Source organism: Podarcis gaigeae, assembly GCF_964106915.1.
Source record: "Podarcis gaigeae genome assembly, chromosome: 6".
Taxonomy (NCBI): Eukaryota; Metazoa; Chordata; class Lepidosauria; order Squamata; family Lacertidae; genus Podarcis; species Podarcis gaigeae.
In genome coordinates, this window is record NC_139682.1 from 33,280,875 (window position 1) to 33,297,386 (window position 16,512).

Sequence of the window (16,512 nt, forward strand, 5' to 3'; positions counted from 1 at the left end):
CAGAAAAGAACTGAAAACAATGTAGACAAAAAGGAACTGAAATCAATCTAGAGCTTCTTAAACTTTGTGAAATCAGTATCACCCATAAAACTTCCTAGACCATCCTTCTCACTAATTTCACTGGTTACAACCCAACTACTACAAACATAAACCTTCCCCAATGTATCAGCCTACCCATAGTTATGAACTGTGTGGTGTTGACTGCTACTCTTCCACAGTAACTGAAGTAACTGAGCCAACAACACTCACAATTCCATGTGCTTCCTTTCAGTGATCCGAGTAGGAATGCCAAATCACTAGGAGGAACATCAACATTGTGACTGTGTATAATCTTATTACTAATAAGGCATCAAACACTGGTTATGTCTCATTCACCAGTCCCAGTGCCCAAGCCTACAGAAGGAACTTCACGCAAACTTCAATAGCCACACATTAGTCCTGTAAGAACATAATAAGGGTGACAGAAGATATGAAGCTTTTAAAAAGTGGATTCATCATTGCTAAATTATTATTATAACCCACTTTTTGACAAAAGTTCCCAATGAAGAGCTATCTGAAACTTGCCTTGAATTAACTTAGAGCTGATTTAAGGTATTCTGGGGGGAAAGACCTGACTATTTTTTATAATATCTGAGAGGCTCAGAAAGATTACTTCCAGAAAGATTCCACCTGCAATTGCATCAGAACCTGGAGGGGAGTGAAACAAAATCCCTTTCCTTTTCTATAACTTGTTACTCACCTCTGCCGCTGCTTAAAAAGACGAGAGGGGTGTGTGCTGGGAATCACAGAATGGTGGGGAGGGTAGAACAGATAGGCATGTAGAGCTAGGAATTTTAATCCGAGCCAGTGAAAAATTTCATCAGGGCTCTTCTATCATGACAAAGTCATATTAAAGTACCTATGGTGGGCTTTTAGGAGTTCCCACAGCTGCACTCAGAAACTTCACCAGCATCCCTGCTCACAACATTTATGAACTATAACAGGAGCAGGCATGTGATAGAATTTTTCCTGCCCCTCCTTCCTCTCATGATTTTCTCCCACAGAATAGTTGTGTCTTATATTGCCAGTGGGAGAAAGGGGCAAGGAAGACTGCTTATAATTCTGCTTTTAAGCTATTAGGTCAAGAAACCTAAACCATGTGTATAAGATGTGTTAATGCTGGTTATTCCACCTGACAATCTTAATCATTTTCTTCTTGATGTCCAATGCGTCAGCTAAACTAACAATGGGATATGAGCTACCTTACACTCACAACTTCCTTTCCCATAGCTTTAAAATAGGTAAACGTAAAGGGACCCCTGACCATTAGGTCCAGTCGTGACCGACTCTGGAGTTGCGGCGCTCATCTCACTTTATTGGCTGAGGGAGCCGGCGTACAGCTTCCGGGTCATGTGGCCAGCATGGCTAAGCTGCTTCTGGCGAACCAGAGCAGCACACGGAAACGCCATTTACGTTCCCGCTGGAGCGGTACCTATTTATCTACTTGCACTTTGATGTGCTTTCAAACTGCTAGGTTGGCAACAGCAGGGACCAAGCAACGGGAGCTCACCCCCTCACAGGGATTTGAACCACCGACCTTCTGATCAGAAGTCCTAGGCTCTGTGGTTTAACCCACAGCGCCACCCGCGTCCCAAAGCTTTAAAATACATCATCCTAAAAAAGCATGGACTCCCACCTTTTCCCCATTGTCTGTTTCCAATGCAATAACTCTCTAACTCTCTAGCTGATTCCCTTCATTCTAGTACCCATCTATCCAGTTGGAAGGGCGGAGTGCAAGTAATATATTATTATTATTATCATTATTATTATTATTATTATTATTATTATTATTATTATTATCAGCAGCATATCTACTAAAATTTAACATGGAAGGCGGTAGATTTAGTAACAAAGTCTTTCTATCCTGTTTTTTTTCTCCCCACTACCTAAATAATCCATTCTTAAGGAAATCAGCCCTGAGTGCTCACTGGAAGGACAGATCCTGAAGCTGAGACTCCAATACTTCCGCCACCTCATGAGAAGACTCCCTGGAAAAGACCCTGATGTTGGGAAAGATGGAGGGCACAAGGAGAAGGGGATGACAGAGGACGAGATGGTTGGGCAGTGTTCTCGAAGCTAGCAGCATGGGTTTAACCAAACTGCGGGAGGCAGTGGAAGACAGGAGTGCCTGGCGTGCTCTGGTCTATGGGGTAACGAAGAGTCGGACACGACTAAACGACTAAACAGCAACAACTCCTAAACAATCTACATGCTTCCATACTGTGTTGAGATTAGTTATGTGCTAGATCCTTATAGCCTCTGGGTTGTGAATATATAACCCTTCCCCTCTAATTCTATGGGGTTATTTTAATCTCTTTGTACTCTCTTTCCCTGAATCTGAACTTTCAGTTCAGAGCTATAGCTTAAATTTAGAGAGTGCTCTTACTTATATTCCTCAAATGAAACACTGGTTCTTCTCTGGGATCCAAGCAGGATAACTGAAGTTAAAATAGCTTATGTACCACAGTTCAGGGGGTCACCAACACATCACTTACAGGTGTGCCAGCCAACACCTCGTACGGTACTCACAAAAGGTCTCAGGAAATATCCCGTAAAAATTCACAATGCAGCAGACTCCTGCTCAGTTTCTCTTTGCACTGGCTTGATGTCAACTACATTGAACAAGCCCCTTTAAACATAATCGCATTTCATTAGACACCATGATCGATACCACCCATTCTGAACAGAGGAAAGGTAAAAAGGGCATCTCTCTGTGAGTGTAATGATAGCTGATGTAGTCTCTTCTCCACTGATGCGGGACTGCTATGGGGAACCTGCCCGCACTCATCTTGTAGTGCTTTCTCTCTCTCTTTGCCTTTTAGATGGGACAGTCATTATGTGCTATAACTCTGGTAAGCAGCTTTTTCAAAATTCTATGGCGTTTTATCAAAATTCCAAGTATGCCCACTGGCCCCCAAAAGTCGGCAACCCTGTTATTGTTCATCACATGGTACTACAAGGTATTCCACACTATGTAGATTGTGTAAGAGTTTCAGAACGCTATCCTATCCACAAACATTTCAAGTCAATACAGAAAAAGTACTTTTAGTATTGTTTCTTACTTTTAAATAAAATGATAGTAAAGTGCTAGATAGCCCTATGCAAAATATTTCATCAAATCTCAGACTGCCTCAATCATAGGAAAACCCTTATGACAAGAAACATCGCATGATCTGAACTGACTTGTTCCTATACTTGGCCTCAGCTAGAACAAAGGTCAGCAACATGCATTTTGATTACAAATGCAAACAACACTGTCAAAATTTTTGGTAGTTTCCACAAAGAGTAACTACTTTTTTAAAAAACATTTTGTGGCAGAAGTTCAGGGATGAATGTGGGTGTTTAGGCAGCTCAGACGGCACCATTCATTCAAAAAGGGAGGCTATCAGCAGGCTTGTGGGGGAATTCCAAAGAGGGCTGAGCATGCTCAGTGGCCACAAAATGATGACCGGCTGATGGAGGGAAGAAAAAACAGGAAATAAAGGAAGCAGGAGAATGGAATGGAGTACTGCATTCTGAAAGAGGTCGTGGCTGATTGGAACCCTCAACAGGATCACTCCACAGTGCAGCACTATGTGGCAGGTCCCTCATGTAACCTATGATTCTGCTGTACTGTTACAGGGATAATGTCTTTGATTCTAATGTATGACGGCAAGCTCATGTCCTGTAACAGAGACTGTAAAACATTTTTTGAAGGGGGGAATTGGCACTAGGCTGAGATATAAACACGATGAAAAACACTGCAGTGATTTCCCATAAAAGGAAGACAAGCAAAGCCCTTTGCCTGCAATGTACTGAGTGCTGATTTATTGCCATGTAGTAGGTTCTCAAGTCCTGGAAATGAAGGGATTAGAGTAGAAGATCCCACATAGCAATTAAATACAGAAGAATCCAGCTGTAATTCAGAGATCTTCCTTGATCAGCTACTATACAATAAATCATTAAAGGTAATCTCCTTCATCGTTGTTGAATAAAGTACTGGGTCCAAAAGTTAATATGGCCTGCTACAAAGCCAGCTAATCTTCCATATCTAAAAGATAGCCTCAGACCATAGTTCTTGCTCAGTTCATCTATAAAGCTGGTAAGAAAGAAGAAGCAAAAGATGGTAACCCAGAGAACATTTTCTCATTCATCTCCAATAAAATCCCCTACTTGAGCGCATGCAGAAGTTTGATCATACTTAAAGACGGCAACTTTTAGAAACAGCCAGTTTCTTTTAAATGTGAGTGGCTAAAGAGGAACAGAATGTGCATGTACTAAAAACAGTAATCTGTTTATATTTTATTTATTTATTTATTTATTACGGTCATAGACCAGAAAAAACAACGATAGTTTACAAGGGGAGTAATGGTGTCAATTAAAAATTGTAAAATTATACATAAAAGCAATACACATATGCACACACACACACACACACACGCACACACGCACTACGTATGTATGTATGTATGTATGTATAGACTTAAAAAATGAGGGGGCTTGTCCAGGGGTCAAGTCTTTTACTTTTTTACAGCTAATGCCCTCCGCTTGATCGCAGCCGCAGAAAATTTGGCCACTTTCAGTGTTACTTCTGGGTTTTTATCTCCTAGTAGGATTTTCAGCCGCTGAGATTCAGATCGACCTGGAAATTTCTGAACGATAGGGGAAATAAACAGTGACCTGATATCCCCATAGAGGTCGCAGTGTAGCAACACATGTGAAACCGTTTCCACCTCTTTCAGACCACATGGGCAGACTCGTTCAGCATAGGGTTTGCCCACGTATCTGCCCTTTAGTAAGGCAGATGGCAGTACATCAAATCTGGTAAGGGTAAACGCCCGCCTGTATTTTGCGATTTGTAAATCCAGCAAATATGGTGTTAGATTGAACCCTTTTCCATAATCTTGGATGGCTGGATATTTATCTATCTTGCTCATATGGTCCTGAAGCTCTACATCTCCTATTCGCTGGCTCACCATCCTTTTAGCCTTTTCAAAACCTGAGGCTATAAGTTCTTGTGGGGAAAGCCCCAGGCCCTTCAATTTTTCATAGAGCAACAATCTCCATTTAGACTGGAACGGGTCTAATAGAGTCAATGGAGCCACTCCCACTGGGAAAAATATGAGTTTTAGCCAGAAGTGAATCTTCAGGATCCATATCCTGGCATTGATAGGGAGTTGACCTACCTCCAGCCTAATGGCTGTGTTGGAAACACAGGTAGGTAACCCTAGTAGGGAGCGGTAAAATTTAGTTTGTACAGATTCCAGGGACTTGAGTTTTTGACAATTAAATATCTGGGTGCCATACATCAGTTGTGGAAGTATTTTTGCGACAAAGACCTGGGAGGCAGCAGGAACATATTGACCTCCTTTTCTATAGAAGAATCTTATGATAGCTCTGGAAGATCTTTGCGCATTTGCAATGGAATTCTTAATCTGATGGCACCAGGATCCCTTCTCATCAAAGATTATTCCAAGATATCTAAAGGATGTTACTTGCTCAATAGGTTGGTTATTAATTTTCCATTTATGTCGGAGTTTTCTCTTGGAGAACACCATAATTTTTGATTTAGTGTAATTTATTATTAGGTGTTCAGCTTCGCAATACTCTGTAAGAGCTCGTAAAAGTTTTCTTAGACCCACACAAGAGAAGGAAATAAGTGCCGCATCATCTGCGTACAAAAGGACTGGGATTGGTATATTATTTAGGTTTGGGGGATGAGTACTTGCATCCTCCATCTTTCTGACTAAGGAGTTTATGTAGAAATTAAATAGAATAGGGGCAAGAACACAGCCTTGCTTGACACCATGGAAACTTTGGATTTCCTTTGATAGGTTCCCATAACGGTCACATCTAACACGGATCCGAGTATTTTCATGTAGTCTACGGATAAGAAGCAAAAGACGTCTGTCGATGTTTGTGGCACTTAATTTTTCCCAAAGTCTGTGCCGGGGTATCAAATCGAAAGCTGATTTGAAATCTATAAAGGCTACATAGAGGGAGCCTCCTTTCTTTGAGGTGTATTTCTCCACTAGATGTTGCAATACCAGTCCTTGGTCTAAAGTTGATCTATGTGCCCTGAAACCAGCCTGGACTTCCTTAAGGATGTGCTCCCATTCCAGCCAGTCCGCAAACTTTTCACGTAAGTGAGTTGCGTAAAGTTTGCTAATAATGCTTAAGAGACTGATTGGTCTGTAATTGGCTGGATCAAGTTTACAGCCTTTCTTGAATATGGGAACGATGATTGCCAATCCCCAGTCCTCTGGTATTATTGCTGTTTGATCTATGCTGGTGAATAGGGTGGCAAGGACTGGGGCCCACCAGTCAATATTGGCTTTGAGAAGCTCAGGGGAGATATTATCTGCTCCCGGGGCTTTTCTGTATTTGAGTGCCTGAATAAGCCTCCTGTAATCTGTTTATAGAAAGGACTAGCAATTTCCTGAGCTTGAGGTAAAAAAATAGATTCTACAGAGGGGCAGCACATTACTGCACACCCACCCCACGTTATACACATATATAGCAAATTATAGTAAAAACTGACCACCTTATGGGGGTGACGGGGACTAAAGACCATGACTATAGAGCATTGGTATACTGTGAGGAGATTCACCTAAAAACAAATATATTAAAACAAAAGAACCAAGAACAAAGCAAAGAAAAAGGAGTAAATTTTACAGTATTCATTACTTCAGAAAGAACGAGAATACAAAGCAGGTGCTTCCTATAAGTCAAATACCAGAACACACCATGTTGTTTTAGTAAGAGGGATATGCTTTCCTCTAGTTCCAGAATAGCTTTCTGAAAAATAGCCATCACTTAAACACAGGCAGAATATAAGGTTCTAATTTATAACCATGTAAACTACTGAAGTAACTAAGAATGCCATCCTATGCAGTCTTATGAGGAAGAATGTCACAGTGAATACAGTGGAACTTTGCGGACCAAAATGCATGCACAGAATTGGGTGTAATTTACAGTAGTCCAGATAAATAGGAGTCAGCATCAAATCCAAACATCACTACTGCAAACAACTTCAAGCTAAACACATTTCTGCACAGCAGGCTGTGGCAGCAAGGAAACCAGATGTCACACCCAGCAATGTGGACTAACCTTTTTTTTACAGGTTAGTCATTGGATTATGTTATGAATTTGGTGCTTTGCAAGCCAACTGGGCTGAAACCCCTGCCAATCCATTCGTGATGCTGTAATCTTTATTAAAAGTAGTTGCATCACCACACTGTATTCTTGGGGTCTGAAAGACAATGAGAGGAGTCTTGGTAGAATGTCCACATGGTAGTCTGAATTCAGTAATCAGTACAAGATTGTCGGATTCATGATGGCACTTTGTAGCTATTCTAAACCACATACGTGGACTGGTATAAAATAATAATATGGTGATAATTTATTTTTTGTACCTAGCCCATCTGACTGGGTTGCCCCAGCAACTCTGGGTAGCTTCCAAAATGATATACAGAAAGAGAACAACAGAAACACCACAACAGAACATCACACATTAAAAGCATCCTGATACAGGGCTTCCTTCAGATGTCTATGGAAGGTCATATACCATAATTATTTATCTCTTTAACATCTTTTAGCATTCCACAGGGTGGGCATGACTACTGAGAAGGTACTGCAACTTCCTCTGGTACAGGCTGCAATTCCTACACATTAGTTCTGGAACAGCAGGCTGGATGTGTGGGCAGGTATGTATGTAAATTATTTGACTCTCATGAGTTAGGGCTGAAATGTGCCTAATACTAATTAATGTCTATTGTATTAAAATCCTGAAAAGCAGCCAAACTCCCATCAACTTCCTAATGATTAACTGATTCATACTTAATAGAGAGACAGCTGCTGTTGATAGTTATTTCCATTCTCAATAGGGCAGCTCACACCACACCTGCATTTTCTCTTTTACAAATGTAAAAGGGTGGGGGTGTCTTCCAAGAAGAGCTGTGCTATTTTATAAAACTTCACACACTTCCACTTCACTGCCGTGTTAATGAAAAGGAGTGAACTTTCATACCATTCAATTGATAGACTTGTTTCATTGCATACTTTATTTTACGGGTATATGCTCAACATACGGCATATACCTGATCTGTGTCACTGAGCCTTTGGAGGATAAATAAGATGGAGTTGGTATCTTCCACCTTTGACCTCCAGGTTAACTAGTACAACATCAACACACATTTGAGCTCTGGGGAAATATCACAATGGTCTAGAAGCATTCCCTTTCCAGGCTTCCCATCAGGTTGGATACTGCTTTTAAGGGTTTGTGCCTGGTGTTGGACACTAGGGACAAAGTGGGACTGTTTTGGGGGTGCAGCCCACCCTGCTGCCCAATAGTCTACACCAGGCATGCCCAACCTGTGGCCCTCCAGATGTTTTGGCCTACAACTCCCATGATCCCTAGCTAACAGGACCAGTGGTCAGGGATGATGGTTACTGTAGTCCAAAACATCTGGAGGGCCAAAGGTTGGGGATGCCTGGTCCACACAAAACAGAGGAATGACTATATTCAAAGCAAGGCAACATTCAACTTTGAAATACTGTAATTTAGAAAGCATAGGTTTATTCACAGGAAGTTTCTAAAGATATTATGGTCTCATGATTTCTACTTTAAAGAATAATAATGAAAAGAAACATTTCATCAGTAAACGTAAAGGTACCCCTGCCCGTACGGGTCAGTCGTGTCCGACTCTAGGGTTGTGCGCCCATCTCACATAAGAGGCTGGGGACCAGCGCTGTCCGGAGACACTTCCGGGTCATGTGGCCAGCGAGATGAAGCTGCTCTGGCGAGCCGGCACCAGCGCAGCACACGGAAATGCCGTTTGCCTTCCCATTAGAAAGCGGTACCTATTTATCTACTTGCACTTAAGGGTGCTTTCGAACTGCTAGGTGGGCAGGAGCTGGGACCAAAAGACGGGAGCTCACCCCGCCGCGGGGATTCGAACCGCCGGCCATGCGATCGGCAAGCCCTAGGCGCTGAGGTTTTACCCACAGCGCCACCCGTGTCCCTATTTCATCAGTAGGCTTATTCCCCTTAAAATTAAAATAAATGGATAAATGATTTCCCTCTCATTTGCAGTTAATTTTCCCCAAGACATACAAAGCTACTCGGGACAGACTTAAGTAGCCTTGTTTATAGGAGACGAACCACTCCACCATAGACTTGCAGCTACTGAACACTTTGAAATGCTTTGCTCAGTACTGGCCATCATCCAAGAACATAGACTGGGCTACAGAGGCTATTAGTCTGACATGGTACATCAGCTTGGATGTTTGAGGTAGAGAAGGCTCGCCCAACTTCCACAAATTATGTTTGGAAACATTAACTGGACCATCTTTTTTCTGTTTCCCATCCATCATTTGGACTTCAATTCCCATCCAACTGTAATGAGCCGGATAGGAAAGGGTTCAGCAACAGCAATTCTAAGTTTAAGTTATAATTTATTCACAGGCAGCAATGAAGACCAACACAACCTTACTTTAAGAACATACTTTTAGACTTGTGTGCAATTTTTACAATAACATTCTGCCCCAAAATGATAGGTGCCTTTAAACAGAACTAGCCAGGTGCCACTTAGCTTTATTTTTGGCTTTAAAGTTCAGCAGTTTTAAGTTCAGCATCAGGATGGTTGCCAAATAGCATGGAAGACTTACTTCCTACACCTATGAGTGAGCATAAGTTTGAACAAAATATGGGAACGTACTCAGGCACACACATATGAAATAATAGTGTAAAAAAACAACAACAAGGTCCCGTATATCAGAATTCTAATTTACTGTGCTCCTCATATCCTGGTTGATCACGAGTCCTAAATTACACTTAAATACATAAATGGCTTTCAGTTTAGGGCTGCTATAGATCAGCAACTTCAATGAATTTTCTGTCATTTTTGTCCTCACTTCTTACGAGTCTGATATCCTGCCAACTGTATTTACTGTGGGAGAAACAGGCCTACAATTTACTTCTGAGCACAGGGTTCTTTATTAGAAAGCTAGTAATTCAAAGGTATGTCCCCAACATTTTTCATAATTAAACGTTTTATTTTATCATAATCTAAAAGTTGCCTTTTCTCCTACACTGCAATGGACATAAGCCAGGATGAAAGCTTTCCAAGTGCTATACAGCCTCTCTGCTAGGAAATAGAATAACAAGAAAAATTATCTTCTGGCAATGCTCTTTGGATTCCCAAAAAAGGAATTGTGCATCACACAACTGTTCTATTTACAAAAATAGTTAAAAGCACAACATGTTACTGTTCACTATTTGTTGCTCTTCCATATTAGTCTGTTAGAGGCTCACCTAACATTACTACCAAGCAAACTCCATTGCTTCAAAGGAACTTGTAGCAGTGTCTGACTGGGGCATTCCTCACCATATTAGGTAGTCTGATCCCAGAAAACAAAAAGCTATTGCAGGCAGACATAAAAGACTTTGCTCTTGCAGAACACCATGACAGTAAAGCAAAGAAATGGAAGATTTTATGGAAGGTCTGTAGGGTAGCAGTGTGAATTGGGGGGGGAAACTTTCCGCTGAACTGTTAAGTATAAGATGAGAACAGAAGGTGTAGCACTTTTGTAACAAAGCAAGTGTTAAATATACAAGAGATCAGCACAAGCCTTCAACTCACCTCTAAAGCTGAAATATTAGCATAGATAATTCACTGAATTCTCAAAAAGAAGTAGAAAAACACCAACAAGTTTAAGATTGTGAATTTGAACCAATCAGGTGATCAGCAACTCACGCCACGGGACAGGTGAATTCCAACTACATAATTTCCAAACACATCCAGTTTCGGTTTGTATTCCTAGCATGCTCTTTACTGCAAGTACAGGAAACATGTAACCCTCCACACTTCTTGCCTCCAACTCCCATCAGTCCATGTCAGCATGGCTAATGGTCAGGAATGCTGGGAGATGGAGTCCAACAACATTTTGAGGATGAATGGTTCCCTATCCCTGCTTTAGCAGATGGATGCTCTACAAATTTTATGTCACCTGTTGCAACCACAGAATTATAAACTGGATTGGATCAAGCATTGCACAAGCAGAAGGTCACATGTGCAACTTTTCCACATTTTTGAAATGAGCCGTTACAGATTTACATTTTTAGTGTGTTTACCTTTAATAGATTAAGTTAGATTTACTTTTCATAACAGCCTCAATGTAGCATTTTTTACACACAGACAAACCACCCTCAAATCAAGCCAGCTTCTGAGCCTGTGCTAATACTTAGCTTTCTATCCATCTGGCAGGCTTCTAACAGTACATATAATTCCATGTGAGGTTCACACAAGATCAACATCTGGCCAAATTATTACAGTAAGAGGAAAAAATTCAAAATGAGTCCCAACCCAAAAAAAATAAAAAGAGATTTCAGCAAGACTACTCAACTGTTGTTTATTTATCTCACTTCTAACATCAAATATCTTTGACAAGCTTATTTGAAGGAAGAAATGCTGCACTATTATTTGTTTTAAGAGAAGCAATTTTCAGTCCAAATGTATTAAGAATCCCAATTACTCTTACTGGAAGTTCTTACATAAAGTTATTAGTTTCTCACTTCATACTTTGAAAGCTGCAGAACATGCTCCCTCTAGCGGCAATTCTGCTATGTGATTTGGTCATTCAGTGATGTCCTAAATCATTAAATCTTATCAAAATCATTTTTGGCAGAGCCAGCAGTACTTATGAAAACATGACATCAGATAACTTTCCAAAAGTGGCCCTGCATTTCTTCTTAATACATTTGCACTGCTTTGATACTATTCCCTGCAGCACCTTCCATTTCCTTTGCCCTGACAGCCTCATTGTGCCCATCCTTCCATTTAATGTAGTTGGCTGCAGCAGCCTATGAGATTTTTGTCAATGATGTCATGATGGTCTGATGAAACACCATCATGGATGTTCATGAACAAAACCATGTGTGACTATAGCCAAATGGATTAATGGCAGTCTGGGCAGATGAAGCCAAGAACCATAAGCATGACTAAGTGATCTTGCGACACAAAAGAGCACAGATAATTTTTATCAATTCCAACTTTGAAACTGTCCTCTCACTAAACACAACAGGTACAAGTAAAGTGAAAGTAATGCGAAGTACCACACATAAATTGATATAAATACCTTGACTATTACACTTATGAAGCTATACATTTTTCTAAAATGGTAAAGGTACCCCTGACCGTTAGGTCCAGTCATAGACGACTATGGGGTTGTGGCGCTCATCTCGCTTTACTGGCCGAGGGAGCCCACATTTGTCTCTTCCGCAGACAGTTTCTGGGTCATGTTGCTATCATGACTAAGCTGCTTCTGGCAAACCAGAGCAGTGCACGGAAATGCCGTTTACCTTCCTGCCGGAGTGGTAACTATTTATCTACTTGCACTTTGACATGCTTTCGAACTGCTAGGTTGGCAGGACCAGGACCGAGCAATGGGAGCTCACCCCATCGCAGGGATTCGAACCACTGACCTTCTGATCAGCAAGTCCTAGGCTCTGTGGTGTAGACCACAGCACCACCTGCGTCCCTGTGCATTTTTCTGAAGAATGATTATATAACAAAACAAAACAAAAATCATGATCTGAGACAGCAACTCTGCTGAATCATTCTCTCTCTCTCAAGGAGCAAAAATACATCTTTGCAGTCCTTTCCAATGTTACCATCTTCCAATTTAGCCAAATATTTAACATCAACTATCAATTCATACTTTTCCTTCAACTGAAACATTTGCTTAAACCTGTTACCTAGGTGAGCAATTGTTTCATTTACTATAACATTAAATAATGCTGTGCAAAATTTAGCTGTAGGATCAAGAATGAGGTCATCTGCTCTTTTGCCCAGGGAAAGTTTGCATTTCTTTCTCACATGTTGCTCAGGGAATGTTATCTCCGCTACTGATGTGGATGGGCCTGGCTCAAGTGGAAAATGGCCCTCTGCCAGTGATTTTGTAGAAAGGAGCATGCTTGCCTAAAATGCTGCTGAAAGAAAGCATAATAAGACTGACAGACTATAAAAAAGGCAGACAGAATTTTGTACAATAATTTGAGGACACCTAAATTCTATCAAAGGGGGGAAAGTTACAGCCATCTTGGGATTTCCCCTTATTAGTAACTAGGGGAGGCACAAAGCTTCACTTTTTCCAAACTGGAATTTGGATTATGACACAACCAGTCAGTCTCCAAAGCATTTCAGATCAAGTCTTGTATATTTCTGAAGCACTGAATTGTGGTTCAAACCTAACTTGGTGGTCAACCTCGAATTTTAGCACAAACCTAAGTACCTCTTCTCTTGTTTTTGACACACTGAACACACTGAAAAATATCCTACAGTCCAATTAACAAGGAAAAGAGCTACAGAATTTTATTACTTTAAAGTAATGATAATGGAACCAGAAGAGAATACCAGGCCTATTGCTAGATTCAGGTACAAACTCCAGAAAAACATTTCAAAGCGCACTTTCACGTACATATTCTCAAAATGCAAATGAACTGAGAACTATCCTGTGGCCAAAGATTCACGAGAACAAACAAATACACATATATGCTTTAGATTGTTCACTTACCCTATCCTCTTTCACTTCTTCAGTACCATCCATCTCATCATCCTATGAAATCAAAAGGGGGGGAAAGAAATCATACCATGAACACTTCAAATGAAGCACTGGTTTCCTATATATTTGTAGTAAGAAAGGTTTAGGTAGCAAGACGCAGTACTTTAAGATATCTATCTATACAAAATATCTTAACAGAAAGTAGAAGACTATACAGTTTGGAAGCTTCTAATACTTAATCCTTGAAACCATGCACCACCAGATAAATTGCTGCTTCAGTCAAGCAGAACAGGAAAACAGTGAGTTTCATCATCATGGGATGCAATCATGTTCCCTTAAAGTAACTTGCTTTTTAGAAAAGAAAGAAATAAAGTATTTGAAAAATATTACAAGCAGGGTCAATTCAGATCTTGACAGTGCCTTCACACCACAGTAAACTATGGTTAGCGCATGAGTTACAGCAAAACTTCAGGTTCATGAGCAGCCTCCATGCAACTGGAGGGCATTTGTTGAAGCTCACTTTCATTTTTAAAGAATGTATGCCATTTTGTGAGCCTTATGTACTGAACTGAACTGAGCATTAAAGTATTTAGCAGAACAAGAGCTGGGAGTTTGAGGGCCAGGACAGTGATTGCTGACTCATTTACATTTTAAATAGCATTGAAACAGTATTCTCATTTTCACAGCTGGATCTTGCACTTCCAGTTTAGATTTTGCCTCCCTAGCAATTGGTATGTGCAACTTGGTTAATTTTTCATCCTCCTTCAATTCCACCAGGAATGTCATTACTTACATCCTTTGTAAAGAAAGAGATCCCTGTGCCTCTTCGTCTCTCTTTCGGCCGCCTCCTCTCTCTAACCGACTGCTTGTTTGAAGTTCTGTCATCCAAATCCTGATCTTCATATTCTGTCCAAAGAAATATAGTTTTAGCTATAGATAGCCAGGTAAATCGATTTGCCAATACCATGGAAACATTATCAAATTAAGGCAAATTAATCCCAACATAAAGATTTCCATTCTAAACACCTAACAATTTATATTTATTTTTTTAATTTCAAAGACCAAGCAATGGATCCTCCCTAAAGCAGATGTACTTTAATATAATGCGAAGCCATTAGCTCAAAGACACATTCAACTGAGATTAACGTGATTCTTCAGGAGGGGCTCAAATTCCTAGAGGTGTTATTTCATTGCTTTTTAAAAATGTTTTTATTAAAAGATTTTCCATAAGTAACAAGAGTACATTCGGTGTCTCTATTTTCAAATCATATTTTCATACCCGTCAATTACAGTCAATTTGAGACATTTATGTTGTAGGCAATGAGGAGATAAGAGAAGTGGGGGAGGAAGAGGGAAGAAAATAATGGAGAAGAGGGGGTGAGAGAGAGTGTAAACTTTCCTTCTTCACAGAGTATATGAGTGATGCTTTTTTTGTCAGCATCATGTGGATAGGTGTCTTATTTTTGCTGGTGGAGTGAGAGATCAGAGGGCCCAGGGCATGGTGGGTTGCAGTTGATACTGGCTTTGTTAACCCAGACAAAGAAGATTCAGCATTCCAAATACTATATATTGTAATATATTGTACTATATACTAAGGGTGGAGAAGCTTTTCTTGGATATTCTTGGATTTTCTTGGTCAAGTATGAAGTATAGTATTACACAGTCACTATCTGGTACAAAAACAAACTCAAAAGATTTGTACAATATTGTAATACCATTTTTCTCCATGTCAGCAGCAGATGTACTTTGGAAGTCTGATGGGTTCACAGAATCAGAAGATACAGATCTACTTGTCCTGGGAAGGTGAGAACTTGAATAAAGATAAGGAGCTAATGAAGGAGAGATGGGGCTTGTGGGTTTGTCTTGCTGCGAGCCCCTCAATCGTAGACCAACAGACTGAAAGACAAATGAGCAGAATTAATGACTTAATAAGAGGATAATTAACAGCTAGCAAAGTACAAGTTTTCTCCTCAATCTTTAATCATACTCTATTAATGGAGTTAGACTACAGAAAGGTTCATTCCATTCTGATTTAGGGTGGCTATAAAAAACATGAATGATCATTTGAGATAGGAGACAAAGGTTATTTTACTTATAATAATGACAGTGTGAAAAAGAGGATTTAAAATCTATCTTTGTTCATAATGATTTCAGAGAAGGAAAAACATAGATCATCTAGTATCTAGGGGTGAAGACACTTCCCCCCACTGCAACACAACTTTGTACTGTCACCCTGTCACCTTGTGGTCAAAATCTGTATGTATCCCAATCTTGCGAATGATTCCACATGTGTTTAGACGTGGATTAGCAAATTCAGCAAACCTAGTTTGAGTCATGCCCAACAAGAACCATACCTACAATCTAAATGCAAGAGAAACCATTTGAAAGCCTACAGATATAAGCACATCTCCAAAGCTATTATAAAAATTGCCTTGTGGTTTAAGGGAAAAAGAAAAAAATTACTGTATGGTCAGAGAACCTGCATTAGGTAGTATCATCTCACAGTTGTAGACAAAGATGAAAATAATTTGTCCGTTAATAATATTACAACCCTTGAAAGTCTGTATGGAAACTATTTAAAATGCCATTTATTAAGTTCTGTCATCTAGGCATGCCCTTCAAGTGTTAATAAAACAACAACACTGCTAATACAGCTTTCTGATTAGTTACAGTTCAAGTATTTGGAAAGAACAAATATTCATTTTGAACACTCAGCATGATTTTCTCATTACACTTTGTATTCCTTTACCCTTATATGTTTTCCTTACTGTTGGGCATAATAAATGAATGGTGAAGTGGAAAGCAAAGCAACACCTGAAAACTACGGTGCTTATGCTCAAAAAGTGGATCCAATCTTTCCTAATACCTTTAAAGCAGAATAATTAAAAACCTGATGCTCATCTCAAGCCATAAAAACATTTTGAAAAAAGG

At 40.1% G+C, this 16,512-nt stretch overlaps 1 protein-coding gene across 24 annotated transcripts in view; it reads right to left on the minus strand.

Annotated features, from left to right (window-relative positions):
* PPP1R12B (protein phosphatase 1 regulatory subunit 12B) overlaps positions 1-16,512 on the minus strand; it is a 111,237-nt gene that overhangs the window by 38,036 nt on the left and 56,689 nt on the right. For all 24 annotated transcript variants that reach the window (XR_014566129.1, XR_014566130.1, XR_014566131.1 and 21 more), the window contains 3 exons: positions 15,297-15,477; positions 14,375-14,487; positions 13,594-13,635 (listed from right to left, as the gene is read on the minus strand). Coding sequence is in view for 17 of the 24 variants with exons in the window: in XM_083746494.1 (XP_083602620.1) it covers positions 13,594-13,635; positions 14,375-14,487; positions 15,297-15,477 (336 nt within the window). In the remaining 7 variants the exon portion in view is untranslated. The remainder of the gene's footprint in view (positions 1-13,593; positions 13,636-14,374; positions 14,488-15,296; positions 15,478-16,512) is intronic.